Raw genomic sequence first — 17453 nt, forward strand, 5'->3', positions numbered from 1 at the left:
CAGGCCACACACAGTGGCTCAAGCCTATAATCACAGCACTATGGGAGGCAGAGTCGGGCGGATCACCTAAGATCAGGAGTTCGGGACCAGCCAGGCCAAGATGGCAAAACCCTGTCTCTACTAAAAATACAAAAATCAGTCAGGTGTGGTGGCATGCATCTGTAATCCCAACTACCCAGGAGGCTGAGGCAGGAGAATCGCTGGACCCCTCTGGGAGGTGGAGGCTGCAGTGAGCCGAGATCGCGCCACTACACTCTAGCTTGGACGACAGAGCAAGACTCCATCTCAAAAAAACAAAAACACAAAAACTTACCTCAAATTGCTAAGACTAAAAAAATCATATACAATTGCTAAGACATTGATGAAAGATTTCATCACACGTTTGCTTGGAAACGTTCAAGTACCACCTTCACCATACCACTTAACACCTTCAAAATATGGAATAGTGACTTATTAAATAAATAAAGCTAAAAAGTACTTTTTACACTTTGATCAGGTTCTGAAAGACAAGGCCTGGTTTAAGAATAATTTTTCACGTAAGACAAGAGAGGGAGTAGTATTTGTTTCTATATCATGAAATGAGTCCATCTATTCCTTCCCCTCTATCCCTTACTAAAATCTGGAAACTAAAATGACTGTAAAAAATGAAACAGGTGTTAAACACCCCCAGACAATAAAATAGAAGCAATGACAAAGTAAGATTTTGGGAACTGAAAAATAAATGTATCAGTGTTAATTGACTCAATAGACGAGAAATGAAAGTCTCAGTGTTAGATAGAGGTTTTCACTAAAAAACACTGGCCCCATACCTCCCTGTGAAGTGATTACCACTCCCCCTCACAATGGAAGAAATGTCATGATTAACTCCCTGAAAAGGGTGAATCAGAGGATGTCTGGAATAGGGGAATCCAGATATAAACAGGGTACAGTATTTTACTGAAAACTGAGGAAGTCTACATTTTGAATAGTAAACTCTCTAATATACTGTCCCTCTTTCCTCACCCCAAAAGAAAACTGGCAAAGTACATATACTCACACAGGACAAGTGACTAGAGAATTTCTCTCAGACATATATGTACACAATCTCTCTCATATACATATACTGATAATTCGGTGACCCTCAAATAAATGGTCTAGTGAATTCACACTGGAGTAAAATCCACCCTCATGCATGGAGCTTAGAGAGATTTCTTCTAGCTCTTAAATTTGAGGAACAGTAAATGATCCCAAGGCATTTGAAGAAGCATCAAAATAAAAGACAGACTAAAAAAAGGGAAGAATCATTTAATGAAACAGACTACGCAGACGGGGGAAAGAAAGTTTGCTACAAGTTCTAGGCAGAAGCGCTGGTGGTGGTGGCTCATACATATAATACCAATGCTTTGGGAAGCAAACACAGAAGGATCCTCTTGACGACAGGAATTCAAAAACAGCTGGGGCAACATAGCAAGACCCTGTCTCTACGAATTTTTTTAAATTATCTGGGCACAGTGGCACATGCCTGTAGCCCCAGATATTCTGAAAGCTGAGGTGGGAAGATGGCTTGAGCCCAGATATTCAAGAATGTAGTGAGCTATGATTGCACCACTGCTCTCCAACCTGGACAACAGCAAGACCATGTCTCATAAAAAAAAAAAAAAGAAAGAAAGAAAAAAAAGTTATAGGCAGAGAAGAGACCACACATTCAAAAGACAAAAGCCTCCAAGAAGTCATTCTAAAAAATTCCCATGAATTAAAAGACAGATTTTCAGACTGAGCTTTTTCAAGAGTAAAACAAAACAAAAATAAGATACACAACATAAAGATGGGCATGGTGTCACATGCCTATAGTCCACATAACTCTAGTCACGGAGAAGGAAAGATAACTTGACACCAGGAATTCAAATCGAGTCTGTGCAACATAGCAGAAGTCTCTTTAAAAAAAAGAAAAAAAGAAAAGAGCCATATCAAGGACACACATTATTAATTTAGAATACAAAAGACAAACATTAGGAGCTCACATTAACAAAAGGCAGATTCCCCCAACATTCAACAGACTGGAAATCAAAGTGGCATTAGGGGGCATTCGGGGCCCAGGTGCAGGAGCTCACACCTGTAATCCCAGCCCTTTAGGAGGCCAAGCGGCGGGGAATTTCTTGAGCCCAGGAGTTCAGGACCAGCCTGGGCAAAATGGCGAGACCCTGTTTCTACAGAAAAATTAAAAACTTAGCAGGGAATTTGGTGCATGGCTGTGGTCCAAACTAAACTGGTGGCTGAGGCTGGAGGATCACTTGAGCCTGAGAGGTCAAGGCTGCAGTGAGCTGTGTTCAGGCCTGGATGACAGAATGCGACCCTATCTCCCAAAAAAAAAAAAAAAAAAGTATCATTAATTTTCTCTCCCACAACACTGGAAGTTCTGAGACAACACAGTAACTTTCAAAATTCTGAGAAGACAATAATTCCTAATCTAAAATCTCAAACCAAAAGTACTATCCATTAAATGTAGGAATTCAACAAAAATACAGCAAGATTTTCTGAGTTCTCAAAAAATTCATTTCTCTTGAATCCTTTTCTCAGGAAAACACAAGGCAACACAATCCATCAAAATGAGGGAGTAAACCAAGGAGGAAAAAAAGTGAGATCCAGCCAGGAGCGATGGTTAACACCGCTGGATCTAATACCAACACTTTGGGAGGCCGAGGATGGTGGATCACTTGAGGTCAGGAGTTCGAGACCAGCCTGGACAACATGGTGAAACCGTCTCTACTAAAAATACAAAAATTAGCTGGGCATGGTGGCGGGCACTTGCAATTCCAGCTACTCAGGAGGCTGAGGCAGGAGAATAGCCTAAACCCGGGAGGCAGAGGCTGCAGTGAGCCGAGATCCAGCCATTGCACTCCAGCCTGGGCAACAAGAGTGCAACTCCGTCTTAAAGGAAAAAAAAAGAAAAAAAAGTGAGACGCAGTAAACAGTAGTTCCAAAACATGAAACAGCCAACAGGAATACCCAACAGGATGGTAAACGAAGGTTGCAGATGGAATCAGTTCTACAGTCCAAACTAGAAGAATGTTCCAGGGAGTAGAGATGATGGGATATATTTGAATGGGGAGGTTTATTACTGAATCATGAGATCTGTTTTAATATACTGAGAGGTTTACACTTCCAGAGAAATTAGATATAAATTACTGATAGGTAAAAGAAAAGTAAGTATTAACTTCAAGGAGAAAAAAAAAAGCTGCATAAGAATGAAAAAATCATAGCATATTCCATGGCTTATCGAAAGCTTTAATAATACTTACAGAGCCATAATAAAACTATTGAGTCAATCAAAAATTATTATATAACTACACTAAAAAGATGTAAGGAATCATTATTTCATGTTGAAGTGGTAAGAGGTGGTAGGAATGTAGGCTTTTCAAGAAGGTATTTCTAAGAATTTTTTAAGCATTTGCTCTTAAATATGAGCAACAGTAAATGATCCCAAGGCATCTAAAGAAGACACACCAAAACACCAAACTAAGGGAAGAATCAAATGAAACAGACTATGCGGGGTAGGGGAGGTGGGAGAGGGGGACAGGATGACATTTATAGAAAGTAGGCTGGGCGCAGTGGCTCACGCCTGTAATCCCTGCACTTAGTCCGAGGCAGATGGATCACTTGAGGTGAGGAGTTCGAGACCAGCCTGGCCAACATGGTGAAACCACATTTCTACTAAAAATAAGAAAATTAGACAGGCGTGGTGGCGCACACCTCTAGTCCCAGTTACTCGGGAGGCCGAGGCATGAGAACCACTTGAATCCAGGGGGCAGATGTTGCAGTGAGCCAAGATCACACCACTGTACTCCAGCCCAGGTGACGATCTGAGATTCTATTTAAAAAAAAAAAAAAAAAAAAAAATGCCGGATGCGGTGGCTCATGCCTATAATCCCAGCACTTTGGGAGGCCAAGGTGGGCAGATCACAAGGTCAGGAGTTTGAGATCAGCCTGACCAACACGGTGAAACCTAGTCTCTACTAAAAATATAAAAATTAGCCAGGCATGGTGGCATGCGCCTATAACCCCAGCTACTCAGGAGGCTGAGGCAGGATAATCGCTTGAACCCAGGACACAGAGGCTGCAGTGAGCCGAGACTACACCACTGCACTCCAGCCTGGGCAACAGAGCAAGACTCAAAACAAGGGAAAAAAGAAAGAGAAAGTATAGACAACGAGATTTCCTTTAGAATCAGATGTGAAATGTGAAGTGTGAGGGAAGAAAAGAGAAGACAAGATTTTTGGTTTAAACAACTGGAAGAATAAAGTTGTCATTTACTGAACTAAGGAAAATGCAAAAGAAGCAAATTCGGATTAAACAATATGAAAAGTACAGATATAGTTATCAAGCACCTAGTAAACAGTTGGATATGTGAATCTGGAATTCAGGAGAAAGGTTCTGGTTGGAGATATAAATTTGAGTCATCAGCACAGCTCCTATTAAAGAAATGAAGACCATCAAGGGAATCCCAAACTAGGCTTAGGATATTCCAACATTTAGAGGACAGAAAAGGAAACAGCAAAGGAAACTGAGAAAAGAGTCAGAGAAATAGGAAGAAAAAGCAGGCAAATATGTTTGCTAGGAGCCAAATAAAGTAAGTGTTTTAATGGAGAAGAGTCCACAACTGTATGAAACGCTGCTAATAGATAAGTAAAATGAATTCACTGACATCACGAGACCTTAAAAAAAAACGGCTCCAATGGAAATGAATATCTGATTGGAATTGGTTCAGAAAAAAAAACAGAACAAACTAAAAACAATGAATACAGGCAAGGAGTTTTGCGATAATAGAATTCTTTTTCAAGGAGTTTTGCTATGAAAGAAATGAGACATTGCAATTGGCTCAAGCTAGGACAAACAATATATCCATAGTATATAATAAAGGACAGGTGGGCACAGATGCTAGGTTTACAGAGGCAATGGTGACAACTTTTAAAGATTCTTTTCTGATTGTGTCTATTTTCTCAGGGCAATAGGGAGAAAAGTGAGAGGTAGAAAATACGAGACATGCAATGACAAAGTAAAACTATGAAATCAGTCATTTAGGACAATGTAACAGAAAAGACTGGGTCACTAAGGACAAGATCACGAGTTTCAAGCAAGCCTAGGTCAGCATGCTTATGTGATGGGTTAACATTTTCACTTACAAAACAAATAAACCTGCTCTATAGTCTTTTATTTAACCAAATGTCCTATCTGAAGTTTTTCTTCACCACCAAAGAACTTATTCATATAACCAAAACTTTCCACCTGTAACCCAAAACTACTGAAATAAAAATTTTAAAGAAAAAAGACCTGTGCAAACAGGACACAGGAAAAAAACAATTTAAGTTTTTCTTAAGTGACAGTTTCATTATCCTAAACAGATCATCTGATCTACATTCGAATATGGATGGCAACAGCAATTATTTTTCCATGAAATAAACACCAGCACAGAAATGTATGGCTCATGGAGTACGTCCCCTCTTCAGGGTACATTCAGGATTTCTCTTCCTCACTGCCTGATATCCTTTCACACAGGGTCTAAATTGTACCCCTTTTGGCCTTTATGCTGTTCTATTACGGATTTTGCATTACTTACATACTCCTAAGGCCTGTTCTCTTCTATTTGGTTCTAGTTAATCACTATAAATTTTCAGGATCTGTCTTGTTTTGCATGATATACTACCATTTCCAATTTCTAGTCATTTGTCAACGCCCTAAAGTTTCATTCAGAAACTTCTCTTGTGCTAACAGAACATCCACTTGAAATCTTTTATATGACACACTCCTATAGTACTAGTGAATGAAACCAAGAAAACAAAATAATCAAATCCTACCGACAGTCAAGTCTTTTGCTATTATTGCACCTAAGCTATTCCTGAAAAAATAATTTAATGAGATCATCTTATAAGGAACATTTATTTGGTAAACTATCTCACAGAAATAGACTCTAAAATCAAACAATTTCTTAAACAATAGATGGCATAATCCCAATCTCTCCCCATGAAAAGTCTACTTCATAACTGAAGTACCCATGAACTGCATTACTAGAAGAAAGGAGGGAAAAAGACATTTACTAAACTTCCACAGGAAGACTGTATAAATCTGGAAGTAGTTAAGTACACATCAGCCTATATCCAAGAATACTACTCAGTCTCAAAAACTAACTGAAAATCTAAACTTAATATGGGTACTCCTTTGTTCTTGGTAAGGCTCAGAAAATTACCATCTATTTAAGTACGCATGGTACTAGTTACATGTCAACTGATATAATAAAAAAGGTGAAGTGGACAATCAGTATTCCAAACCCAATACAGGGAAATCACTAGACGTAAACATAAACTTAAAATCTATTTTTGAGCTCCAGTTTAAAACAAACATTCAGGACTGGAATCTTCAGAATTTTCTAGTATCTTGAAAATCCCCATCTTCTCTTTAATTGGTCCTGAAGCATTCATTTGATCTAAGGGAAAAATATTAAAACAGGTACATTTTAGAAGTATAAGAAGAAGAAATCGTAAAAGAAACATCCAATATAACATTATGAGAAGTGAGTCATCTGTCCAAAATTACAAAACTCACAGTAATATAGGGCACTCTCTTCCTTAATCACCAAGATTTAATAGCAGTGAAAGCAAAAAGGTATCCTATTCTTAATACGACAACTAGAATCAGCCTCTTGGGAGCATACAATCTAAAGCATCAGTTTGCTAGTCAAAATCTGTTTTGCTGAATTTAAGGTAAGATAAACAACTTAAAGAGCAATAAACAATATCAATTTGAATCATGCTTTCAGAAATGTTTTAAAAAGAGGCCCATTCATGGTTCATGTAAAAGCTGAAAACACAGCATGAAAAGCTTACCTTGAGAAACATTTTGAATCAATGACAATATGAAGTCTCCTAAATTTTTATCAACATGACAGCTGTGAAATGAAATCTCTGATTTTAATTTGTATTACTGATTTCTAATCATCCTTGTATGTTCATTAGACATTTCTTTCTCTCTTGGTAACAGCCTGCTCTTATATTATCCATTTTTATTATCAACTTTTATTTACTTGCATATCCTAAACACTTCTTGTTATATGTTGCAAATATTATTTGTGGCTTGTCTCTTATCTCTTTATGGTGGCATGTTTTATAGTAGTCTTTCCTATTAATGTAATTAAAATCTATGAAACCTATCATATAATTTGTGATTTCTGTATTATAAAGAATTATTTTCTAATTCTAAAATCATAAATATATTTTCCTATCTTTTTGGTTAAAATTCTACCTTAAATATTTAGGTTTTGAACACATGGATTGCTCAATCTGAAGTTTGTAAGTGCATTGTGAGGTGACGAGAATCTAGGTTAATTTTTCCCCTATTAATTACTATTTCCCCATATCATCTATTGATTAATAGGAATTTCCTATGAGTGGTTTGAAATTCCATTTGACATTTACTAGCTTTTCACGAAAGTTGTCTTTCTAGATTCACCATATTGTACTTCTAGCCAATGTATCACACCATGTGCTAATTCTACCATCTGATTATTATGACTTTTTAATTTTTAATAAGACTTTATACCTGGTATAGAATACCTTATTTTTCAAAACTGTCTTGGTTCTGGCCCTTTACTACTCTTTCATATAAATTTTAACAACAGTCTGTCTTACAAAAAGTCATTCTGGGATTTTTTTTTTTTTAAGAGACGGAGTCTTGCTCTGTCACCCAGGCTGGAGTGCAGTGGCACAATCTCCATTCACTGCAACCTCCACCTCCCAGGTTCTAGCAATTCTCCTGCCTCAGTCTCCCGAGTAGCTGGGATTACAGGCACATGCCTCCATGCCCGGCTAATTTTTTCTATTTTAGTAGAGACAGGGATTCACCGTGTTGCCCAGGCTGGTCTCAAACTCCTGAGCTCAGGCGATCCACCTGCCTCAGCCTCCCAAAGTGCTAGGATTACAGGCGTGAGCCACCGCACCCAGTCGTCATTGTAGGATTTTAATTAGAAGAAAAATTCAAGAATATAAATTAGCTTTGGGGAACACTGACTTATACTTTGTAGTAACCATTCATATCCACAAATACAGCTAAATCTGTATGTTTATTCAGTTTTTCTATTAATGTCTTTCAATGTTGCATAATTCTGTCCTTACATAAACGTGTTAAAAACTGTTAAACTTTAATTGTAGGCATGGTAGTTTTGTAGCTGTTGTTAAAACCCTCATTATTAAACAATTACTGCTGTTACACATATTATTAATAAGCAATCTTCTTAAATTCTCTTTTAAAAAATTCTGGATTCCCTTGGACTTCCAATGAAGATAATCAAACCAGAAAACTTGCAAATAAAAGCAATTTCGATAATGACAGCACTTTAGGAGGCCAAGGGAGACAGATCACTTGAGCCCAGGAAGAGTGAGACCATCTTGAGCAACATGGCAAACCCGTCTCTACAAAATACACAAAACAGAATTAGCAGGGTGTAGTAACCACACCTGCAGTACCATTAACTCCGAAGGCTGAGGTGTAGGGATTGACTGCCCCCAGCAGGTTAAAGCTGCAGTAAGCCATGATCACATCACTGAACTCCAGCCTCTGTGGCAGAACGAGACCTTGTCTCAAACCAAAAAAATTATGAAGATGATTATGATGTTATGGCAAGTTGGTTTTTGGTATCTAATTAGGTGATCATCTAGTTCTCCATTATTTAATTAATATGGATTGTATTAATATTATGAGATGTTAAACAGTCCTTACATACCTCATATAATGTTGTTTTTTAATATATTTAAGATTTGACCATAATGCTGTATTTCTCATATTTCTCCCTAAACCATTTCAAAGTTAAAATTCAAATAAACATGCAAATAATCCAGAATATCTAAAACGATCTTAAAAAAGAACAAAACCAGAGAAAGTACACTTCCCATAAAGCTACCTTAATTAAATCAGTGCAATACTGGCATAGGAATATCACAGAGATCAATGGAACAGAACTGAGAATACAGAAGTAAAACCTTATACTTATGATCAAATGATTTTCGTCAAGGATGACAAGGCAATCCAACAAAAAAAGGAACAACTTCTAACAAATGGATATTGACATGCAAAAAGATGAAAATTCACTGAAAATAGATCATAGACCTAAATGTAAGAGCAAAAACTATAAAACTGTTAAAAGAAAATATCAACACCTTGAATTAAGAAAAGAGTAATTAAGGCCGGGCGCGGTGGCTCAAGCCTGTAATCCCAGCACTTTGGGAGGCCGAGACGGGAGGATCACGAGGTCAGGAGATCCAGACCATCCTGGCTAACATGGTGAAACCCCGTCCCTACTAAAAAAAAATACAAAAAACTAGCCGGGCGAGGTGGTGGGCGCCTGTAGTCCCAGCTACTCGGAGGCTGAGGCAGGAGAATGGCGTAAACCCGGGAGGCGGAGCTTGCAGTGAGCTGAGATCCGGCCACTGCACTCCAGCCCGGGCGACAGAGCTAGACTCCGTCTCAAAAAAAAAAAAAAAGAAAAGAGTAATTAGACATGACACAAAAATCGTGAGTGACAGAAAAAATTCGTTAAAACTGGAATTCATCAAAATATAAAAGTTTTGCTCTTCAGAAGATACTAAGCAAGACAGTGAAGAGAAAGGCCACAGAGAGTAAGAAAATGTTTTGTTTTCAAAATAATCCATGGTCATCACTGTAGGTGTCAGATCATAAGGTGGTATTCTAAAAACTGATGAAAAAAAGAAGCAATATATCCTGCCTCTCTTCTATCTCAGGAAAACTGTAAGGGAAAGTTCTTAAATAACCCAGCTAATAAAAGAATGACAGAACAAGAAAATCATCACTTTGCAATGATTAAGTTAATAATGGTTCTAATCAACCATTTTTAAAGGATACTAAAAATCATATTAGGCTAGGCGCAGTGGCTCATGTCTGTAATCCCAGTGCTTTGGGAGGTTGAGGTGGGCAGATCACCTGAGGTCAGGAGTTCAAGACCAGCCTGGTCAACATGGCGAAACCCTGACTCTACTAAAAATACAAACATTAGCCAGGCGTGGTGGCAGGCGACTGTAATACTAGCTACTGGGGAGGCTGAGGCAGGAGAATTGCTAGAACCCAGGAGGCTGAGGTTGCAGTGAGCTGAGATTGTGTCAGTGCACTCCAGCCTGGGCGACAGAGTAAGACTCCATCTCCAAAAATAAACTGAACTGAACTAAACTAAACTAAACTAAACCATCATATTAAATAAAGGATGAAGGCTGAGAAGACATTTTGTAGTATTATCTTGATTAATCTTAGCTCACTGGAAATAAGAAACCCAGACATGATGTGCCTCCTGGTATGATGAAAAATACGAAAACAAAGCACTGGTATTCTTAACTAAGACAGGAACTTGAATATATTTACAAAAGTTTTATTTACCAGTTTACAGAAAATATCTGAATTACGGAAAAAGTTAAAGATAATGACATTTATGGGCAAAATGTCATTATGTCTGAGATTTGATTTTAATACTCTGAGAACAAAAATGACAATAAAACTAGGTATATGTGGCTGAATGAATTGTAAAAGGGGTTCATTATATTATGCTAATCGTGTGTATGTTTCGAAGCTTCCATTAAGAAAAAGCATGATACTTACCAATAAGATCACTTCGATCTAACAACAACTCTAGATCTTTATCACTAATGACCTTCTCTCTTGATCCTTTTATTTCCCTATAGAGAACAAAATATTCAAGTATATGTGAATAATTCAAAGCTACAAATTAAATCTTTCTAAAACTAAAAACTCACCTTTCATAATCTCTAGATTTTAATAATTCCATTAATTCCTTAGGATCTAAGAAATTCTTAGACAGATTTAATCCAGACTGACCACCTTTGAAATGATCTAAAAAAAATGAGAAATTAAAAACATTAAAATTCCTTTTAAAACTATAACACAACATATTACAAACCAATCACAATGGCTTGCATTAAGAAGGATGGCAAAAAACAAGTGTTGATAAAGAATAAAAGCAAATAAAACTCTCAGGCTTTCTGGTAGGAGTGGAAAATGGTACATCCACTTTGGAAAAGGTTAGTAGTTTCCAGTAGTTAAATACGCACCCTCCCTAAGATGAAGGACCAAGAAATGCATATGTCCACAAAGACTTGTACAGGACCAGCTTATTCATAATAACCAGAATCGAGAAACAATTTAAATGTCGACCAACAAGAGAATGGAAAAAACAAACTATTCACCATTTTTTAAAAAAAATTCTACTAAAAACAACACAGATGACTGAAAAAATATATTCAATTAAACAGCTAAACAAAGAAAAGACTCAACAATGTGAAAAAAATCAGAATACTGGTTGCTTCCTAGTGATGTTAAGGGGAGCGTAGGAATTACAGGAAAGGGTGAACAAAGAAAATTTCTTGGATGATGAAAATGCTACCCTGATCTGGATGATAGTTACGTATGAGTACATACATCTGGTCAAACTTCATTAACCTGTACATTTAATATCTGTGCATTTTGCTTTATGTATGTAATAACTCAACTGAAAAATGTCAGCATTAAAAAAATCCCTTCAAAATTTCCTACAAAATTAATCTACTAAAAAACTGACAATAAGGCTGAGCACAGTGGCTCACATCTATAACCCCAACACTTGGAGAGGCTGAGGCAGGATGAACACTTGAGTCCAGGTGTTCAAGAACAACCTGGGTAAAAAAGTTAAACGGTGTCTTAAACGGACCTCGTGATGCACCCACCTCGGCATCCCAAAGTGCTGGGATTACAGGTGTGAGACACAGCACCCAGCCCAGGCTGTAACATTTCATAAAGAATACAAAAACGATTACAAAAATCCACAACACATAATGCACAATTTAAACAATAAAGCACTACGTAAGTGTTATTTACTTTTATGGATGATCAGCTTTTCCAGTTTCCTTTTAGCAGCTGCTCTTTCCACAATTTTCTGATCAACAGTATTTGCTGTAACCAGGCGATAAACAACAACTGGCTTTGTCTGACCAATTCTATGGCATCTATCCTGGGCCTGAAGATCCGACTGGGGGTTCTTAAAGTTAAAAAGAAAAATAACATTTAACGGTATTAGCTTAAAATTAACGTAAACTCATGTGGATAAACTCAACATGAATAATGTAGTCACAAACTTTTAAATAGTGGTGTCTTAATTTAAACTTCCAGAGTGGCTTCATAGATAAAATTATCATTCCACAGATCCTTGGCAATATTAACAAAAAAGTTTAAATACCCCAAAGAAAACATTTCAGGCTGGGCACAATGACTCACTTCTGTAATCTCAGCATTTTGGGAGGCCAAGGCAGGAGAATCATGTGAGGATAAAAGCTCAAGACCAGCCTAAGCAAACCAGTGAGGCGTGGTCTCACTTATTTCTACATTTTTTGTGGGCATGGTAGCATGTACTCATAGACCCAGCTACTCAAGAGGATGATGTGGGAGGATCACTTGAACCCAAAAGGTCAAGGCTACTGAGCCGTGATGGTGTCACTGCACTCAAGCCTGGGTGATAAAGTGAGACCCTGTCTCTAAAAACAAAAGTTTAAAAAAAAATTCAATTTTTACATGCAGAAAACTTTATGAAGAAATAACTCTTAGCTGAAAATGGTAATCTTTTCAAAATATGGGTATCTTTTCAAAATAGGTAAGTAAAAATGGGTATCTTTTCAAAATAGGTAAGTAAATTTGTAACATGTACAATTAAAATTAAAAATTCAGAATGGCCAGGCGCAGTGCCTCATGCTGGTAATGCTGGTAATCTCAGCACTCTGGGAGGCTGAGGAGGGTGGATCACCCGACGTCAGTTCGGGACCAGCCTGGCCAACATGGTGAAACCCCATCTCTAATACAAAAATTAGCTGGGCATGGTGGCGGGAAACTGTTATCCCAACTACTTGGTAGGCTGAGGCAGGAGAATCACTTGAACCCGGGAGGGGCAGGCAGTGAGCTGAGTCCGCGCCATTGCACTCCAGCCTGGGCAACAAGAACGAAATTCCATCTCAAAAAAATTTTAAAATTCAGAATGTAGGCTGGGCGTGGTGGCTCAAGCCTATAATGCCAGCACTTTGGGAGGCCGAGGTGGGCGGATCACCTGAGATAAGGACTCGAGACAAGTCTGGCCAACATGGCGAAACCCCGTCTCTACTAAAAACACAAAAAGCCTGGCATGGTGGTGCACACCTGTAGTCCCAGCTACTTGGGAGGCTGAGGCAAGAGAATCACTTAAACCCGGGAGGTGAAGGTCGCAGCGAGCCGAGATCATGCCACTGCACTCCAGCCTGGGCGACAGAGTGAGACTCCATTTCAAAAAAAAATCTAAATGGAAATATAATCAGCATATTCCTTTTTGTACATCCAACTTACCCAATCACTATCATAAATGATAACTGTATCTGCTGCAGTCAGATTAATGCCCAGGCCACCAGCTCGTGTACTCACTAAGAAGATAAATACCTCTGGATCCATGTTGAAGCTGTGCATCTAAAAGCAAAAAGGATGTAAATACAACAGATTAAAAGAAATCTACCATCAAGACTGAAGGAGAAAAATGTTTTGTTACAACTATTAAAGAGTTAAACAAAGGAGGCCAAACAAATCATTCAGATCTATAAAACAATTATGTTAACAAAATCTGTGCTGTTACCTTTTATCATCCAAGCACCTATATTAAAGAGACCTTAATTTTGTTAAAAACCATGTATCACAACAACGTTTAAATAAGAAAAGCTAGTATCAAAAAATGATGAAAAAAAATTGTAGTTGTTGTCTTTACACATGGGGTGACTAGGAGGATGAACTGACTAGAAGGGGGCACAGGAAACTTTCTGGGCTCATAGTAACATCTGTATCTTAATAGAGATTAGGTATAAATTTACATACGCATTTGTCAGAAAGATTCAGCAAATGTATACATTATTTGTTTCAGTATGTGTAAATTTTACCCCAAAAGATAAAATATGCTGAAGTCATTACGGAAAAGGGTAGTATCATCTATAATTTATTTTAAAATGCACCAAAAAAAAAAAAAAAGGATTAAATGTGGAATGGATACAGCAATGCTGCTATTACAGGAAACATGTTTTTAAAAAGGTATAGTCAAATGTTAGCAGCAGATTGTAGGCGGATTTACAGTTGCTTTTTTTTTTTTTCAATTTTGCCATATAGTTGATATTTTCATAATAGAAAGTTGAGAACAGGGCAAAAAGACAAAAAATTTCCTACTATTCCAATATTCTTACAGTGATGGTTAAGTAGGATATTATTAAGATTGTGCCAGAAGATATATGTATTTGAGAATGAAAAATTAAGACTTCTTAGCCGGGCGCGGTGGCTCAAGCCTGTAATCCCAGCACTTTGGGAGGCCGAGACGGGCGGATCACGAGGTCAGGAGATCGAGACCATCCTGGCTAACACGGTGAAACCCCGTCTCTACTAAAAAATACAAAAAACTAGCCGGGCGAGGTGGCGGGCGCCTGTAGTCCCAGCTGCTCCGGAGGCTGAGGCAGGAGAATGGCGTAAACCCGGGAGGCGGAGCTTGCAGTGAGCCGAGATCCAGCCACTGCACTCCAGCCCGGGCTAGAGCGAGACTCCGTCTCAAAAAAAAAAAAAAAAAAAAAAAAAAAAAAGACTTCTTAGTACTAAATCAAAATGTTTGTTTTTGATAAAACCACAGGGTTTCTGGTCATTTCTATCTTTTTATCAATTTGTGGGTCTATTTAGAATATTACTTCAGAAATCAAGATAGGAATTATAAAAGAATCGTTTGGTATATATGACATAAGTAGTCTTACGTTTTTTTCTCTCTCTGAGTAAGACATGGACCCATCAAGCCTGCTGAAGTTGAAATCTCTGAGATGGCAGTAATCCATCAAAATGTCCAACATGCTTGTCATTTGTGAAAAAAGCAGCACCTGAAATAAAACATCTTAATATTTATAACAATTAATAAAAAAATAATTGAACAATCCAAAATTCCAGTCAAAAGTATCACCTTGTGACCTCTTCTTTTTAGTTCTGGCAGCATTCGATCCAAAATTAAGAATTTCCCAGAATTTGTTACCAATTCTTCATCAATCTTAAAAATGGGCAAAGAGAGAAAAAATTGAGAGAAAAATGTCATTTGCTTTGTTAAAACAAAAGCCATTTGGAAAGTTCAATTTTCAATGCTAAGTCACTTAATAAAATTAAAAACTGACCTGTTATTCAATCTTTGTAAATCAGAAAATAGTTATTACTCAAAGACGTACTCTAGAATGTAAAACCAGCAACTTCACAAAAACAAAATAAAATACAAATATAACTTTGATCTAACCTCAACACTCCTCCCTCCAAGTTGTTGTGAAAGAGAACAACTACGTCAAACTTAATGGGTACATACTCAGGCTTATTCTTTATAATTGAGCTATTTCCAACTAAATGTATATGTAAACTACGGCTAGAATTCTTACCAGAAATTAGAGAAAATACAGGCGCTGATAAGTAATCCAAATACTGTGGATAAACTTTTTCACCTTCTGGTGAAATGACCTCATGAGAGAGCTACTTCCATTTGAGTGGGAAAGTTTTGTCTTCTTTCTTACTCTAATAAAGATGTAAAGCAGTGTACCTCTCAAATGGGGACAATTTTGCCCTCCACCTATCCCCAGGGTATATTTGGTGGTGGCAGCAAACTTTTTAGTTGTCATAACTGAGGAAAGTGAATACTATTGGCATCTAATGGGTAGAAGACAGGGATGCTGCTAAATGTCCTAAGTGCACGGAACATTACCTCCTAAGAAAGAATTATCTGGCCCAAAATGTCAATATTGCCAGAAGTGGAAAAGTCTATTGCAAACTACTTCGAAACAAGGGTTATTGAGGGTTACTAAGAATTTATTTCTATTAATATTATGCTATCTTTCTATCAATTACAAGGAAAGCAACTTCATTTATTTAATGTGAAAACCTCCAAATAAAAATTAGTTTTATTCTATGGTTATCTGTTGATCTTTAAGTAATGAGCAACCAGGTTGATTTTGATAAGCCACATATTAATAATAAAAGAAACAGTGAAAAGATGACCACTCTCTCTAAAATATAGCAAGTAAATATGCAGAGTACAAATCAATTACTAAATTTAGAATTATTAGCTGTTCACATAAAACATGTAAATAAAAATATTAGTTGCATAGAGGCCAGGCATGGTGGTTCTTGCCTGTAATCCTAGCACTCTGGGAGGCTGAGGCAGGATTGCCTGAGAAAGCAGGAGTTTGAGACCAGACTCAGAAACACAGCAAGACCCTGTCTCTATAAAAAATAAAAAAATAAAAAAAACTAGTTGCTCATAGAAAGTGACCATTTCTCTAACCCTGAAAAGGTTCTCTGAAATTTCAGAGCGAAGACTGTCTTAGCTTACTGAAGGATTACAATCTTAATGACAAATAGCACCATACTTATTTTTAATAATTATAATCAAAACAAAGTAACATTTTCCACCAATATAAAAGTAATATAAATCAAAACAGTAAATTAGAATTAAATAGTATTCACCTTAAACTCTTGTGTAACAGGGTCTATAGGATACTCAATCAAATATGGATGATTGCAACATTTACGAAGTAGCATCATTATATTCTGCAGCTTCAGATTAACTTCAGATTCTACAGGGATATTCACTTCCACAACAGTTCTACCAAAACAAATAATGCATACATATGAGAAACGCAAAAAACGGTCACAGTCTAAAGAATACTTAAATTCATTTTCAAATTCAAACCTTTCTCGGTCCACCTCTGGCTGTATCTGACTGATCAATTTTTCCAATTCATTAGGGAAATCATCTATTTTGCTGTAATTTATTGATTTTCTAGTTCGTCGTTTTGGTCGACCAGTAGGGCTTAACTCAATTGTTTCTTTCTAAAAGGGAACGAATTAAAGGAAAGCCAGTTTATAAAGCTATATCCTTAGGTTCTAAATGTAAACAAAATAACGCATACTTTATGTACACAATGACAATCTATAGACAAATACAAATGTTGTAGGAAATTAGTTTAATTTTAACATGGACGACAATATCTGAAAGTAAGAGGAAGGGCCTTCATATCTCAACAGGAAAAAATGAAGGGTGAATAAAACTTTGAACTTACACAGAAGGATTCAATACCTTAAAGATGAAATACAGCTCCAGAAATTTGCACTACCTAGGATATTTCTTCAGATTGGTTAACACTGCATGAAATTGCTCATTAACAGACAAGTAATGTAAATTTGTAAATAGTCAGACCTTTCCTTTAATTATAATTAATTATTAAAAAGGGAGAAGAGGCCAGGCTCGGTGGCTCACGCCTGTAATCCCAGCACTTTGGGAGGCCAACGCGGGTGAATCACCTGGGTCAGGAGATCGAGACCATCCTGGCTAACATGGTAAAATCCCATCTCTACTAAAAAAA

General features: G+C 37.2%; 1 protein-coding gene across 1 annotated transcript in view; it reads right to left on the reverse strand.

Moving 5' to 3' along the window:
- Positions 1 to 5895: 5895 nt before the first annotated feature.
- Positions 5896 to 17453, reverse strand: part of HELLS (helicase, lymphoid specific) — a 55912-nt gene continuing 44354 nt past the window's right edge. The window contains 9 exon segments of the mRNA XM_030941204.1: positions 5896 to 6457; positions 10630 to 10706; positions 10785 to 10881; positions 11902 to 12061; positions 13390 to 13506; positions 14817 to 14936; positions 15017 to 15100; positions 16555 to 16693; positions 16781 to 16920. Of these exon segments, the coding sequence (XP_030797064.1) occupies positions 6363 to 6457; positions 10630 to 10706; positions 10785 to 10881; positions 11902 to 12061; positions 13390 to 13506; positions 14817 to 14936; positions 15017 to 15100; positions 16555 to 16693; positions 16781 to 16920 (1029 nt within the window). The 3' untranslated portion in view covers positions 5896 to 6362.

The sequence above is a fragment of the Rhinopithecus roxellana genome, chromosome 11 (assembly GCF_007565055.1).
Source record: "Rhinopithecus roxellana isolate Shanxi Qingling chromosome 11, ASM756505v1, whole genome shotgun sequence".
NCBI classification, from domain to species: Eukaryota; Metazoa; Chordata; class Mammalia; order Primates; family Cercopithecidae; genus Rhinopithecus; species Rhinopithecus roxellana.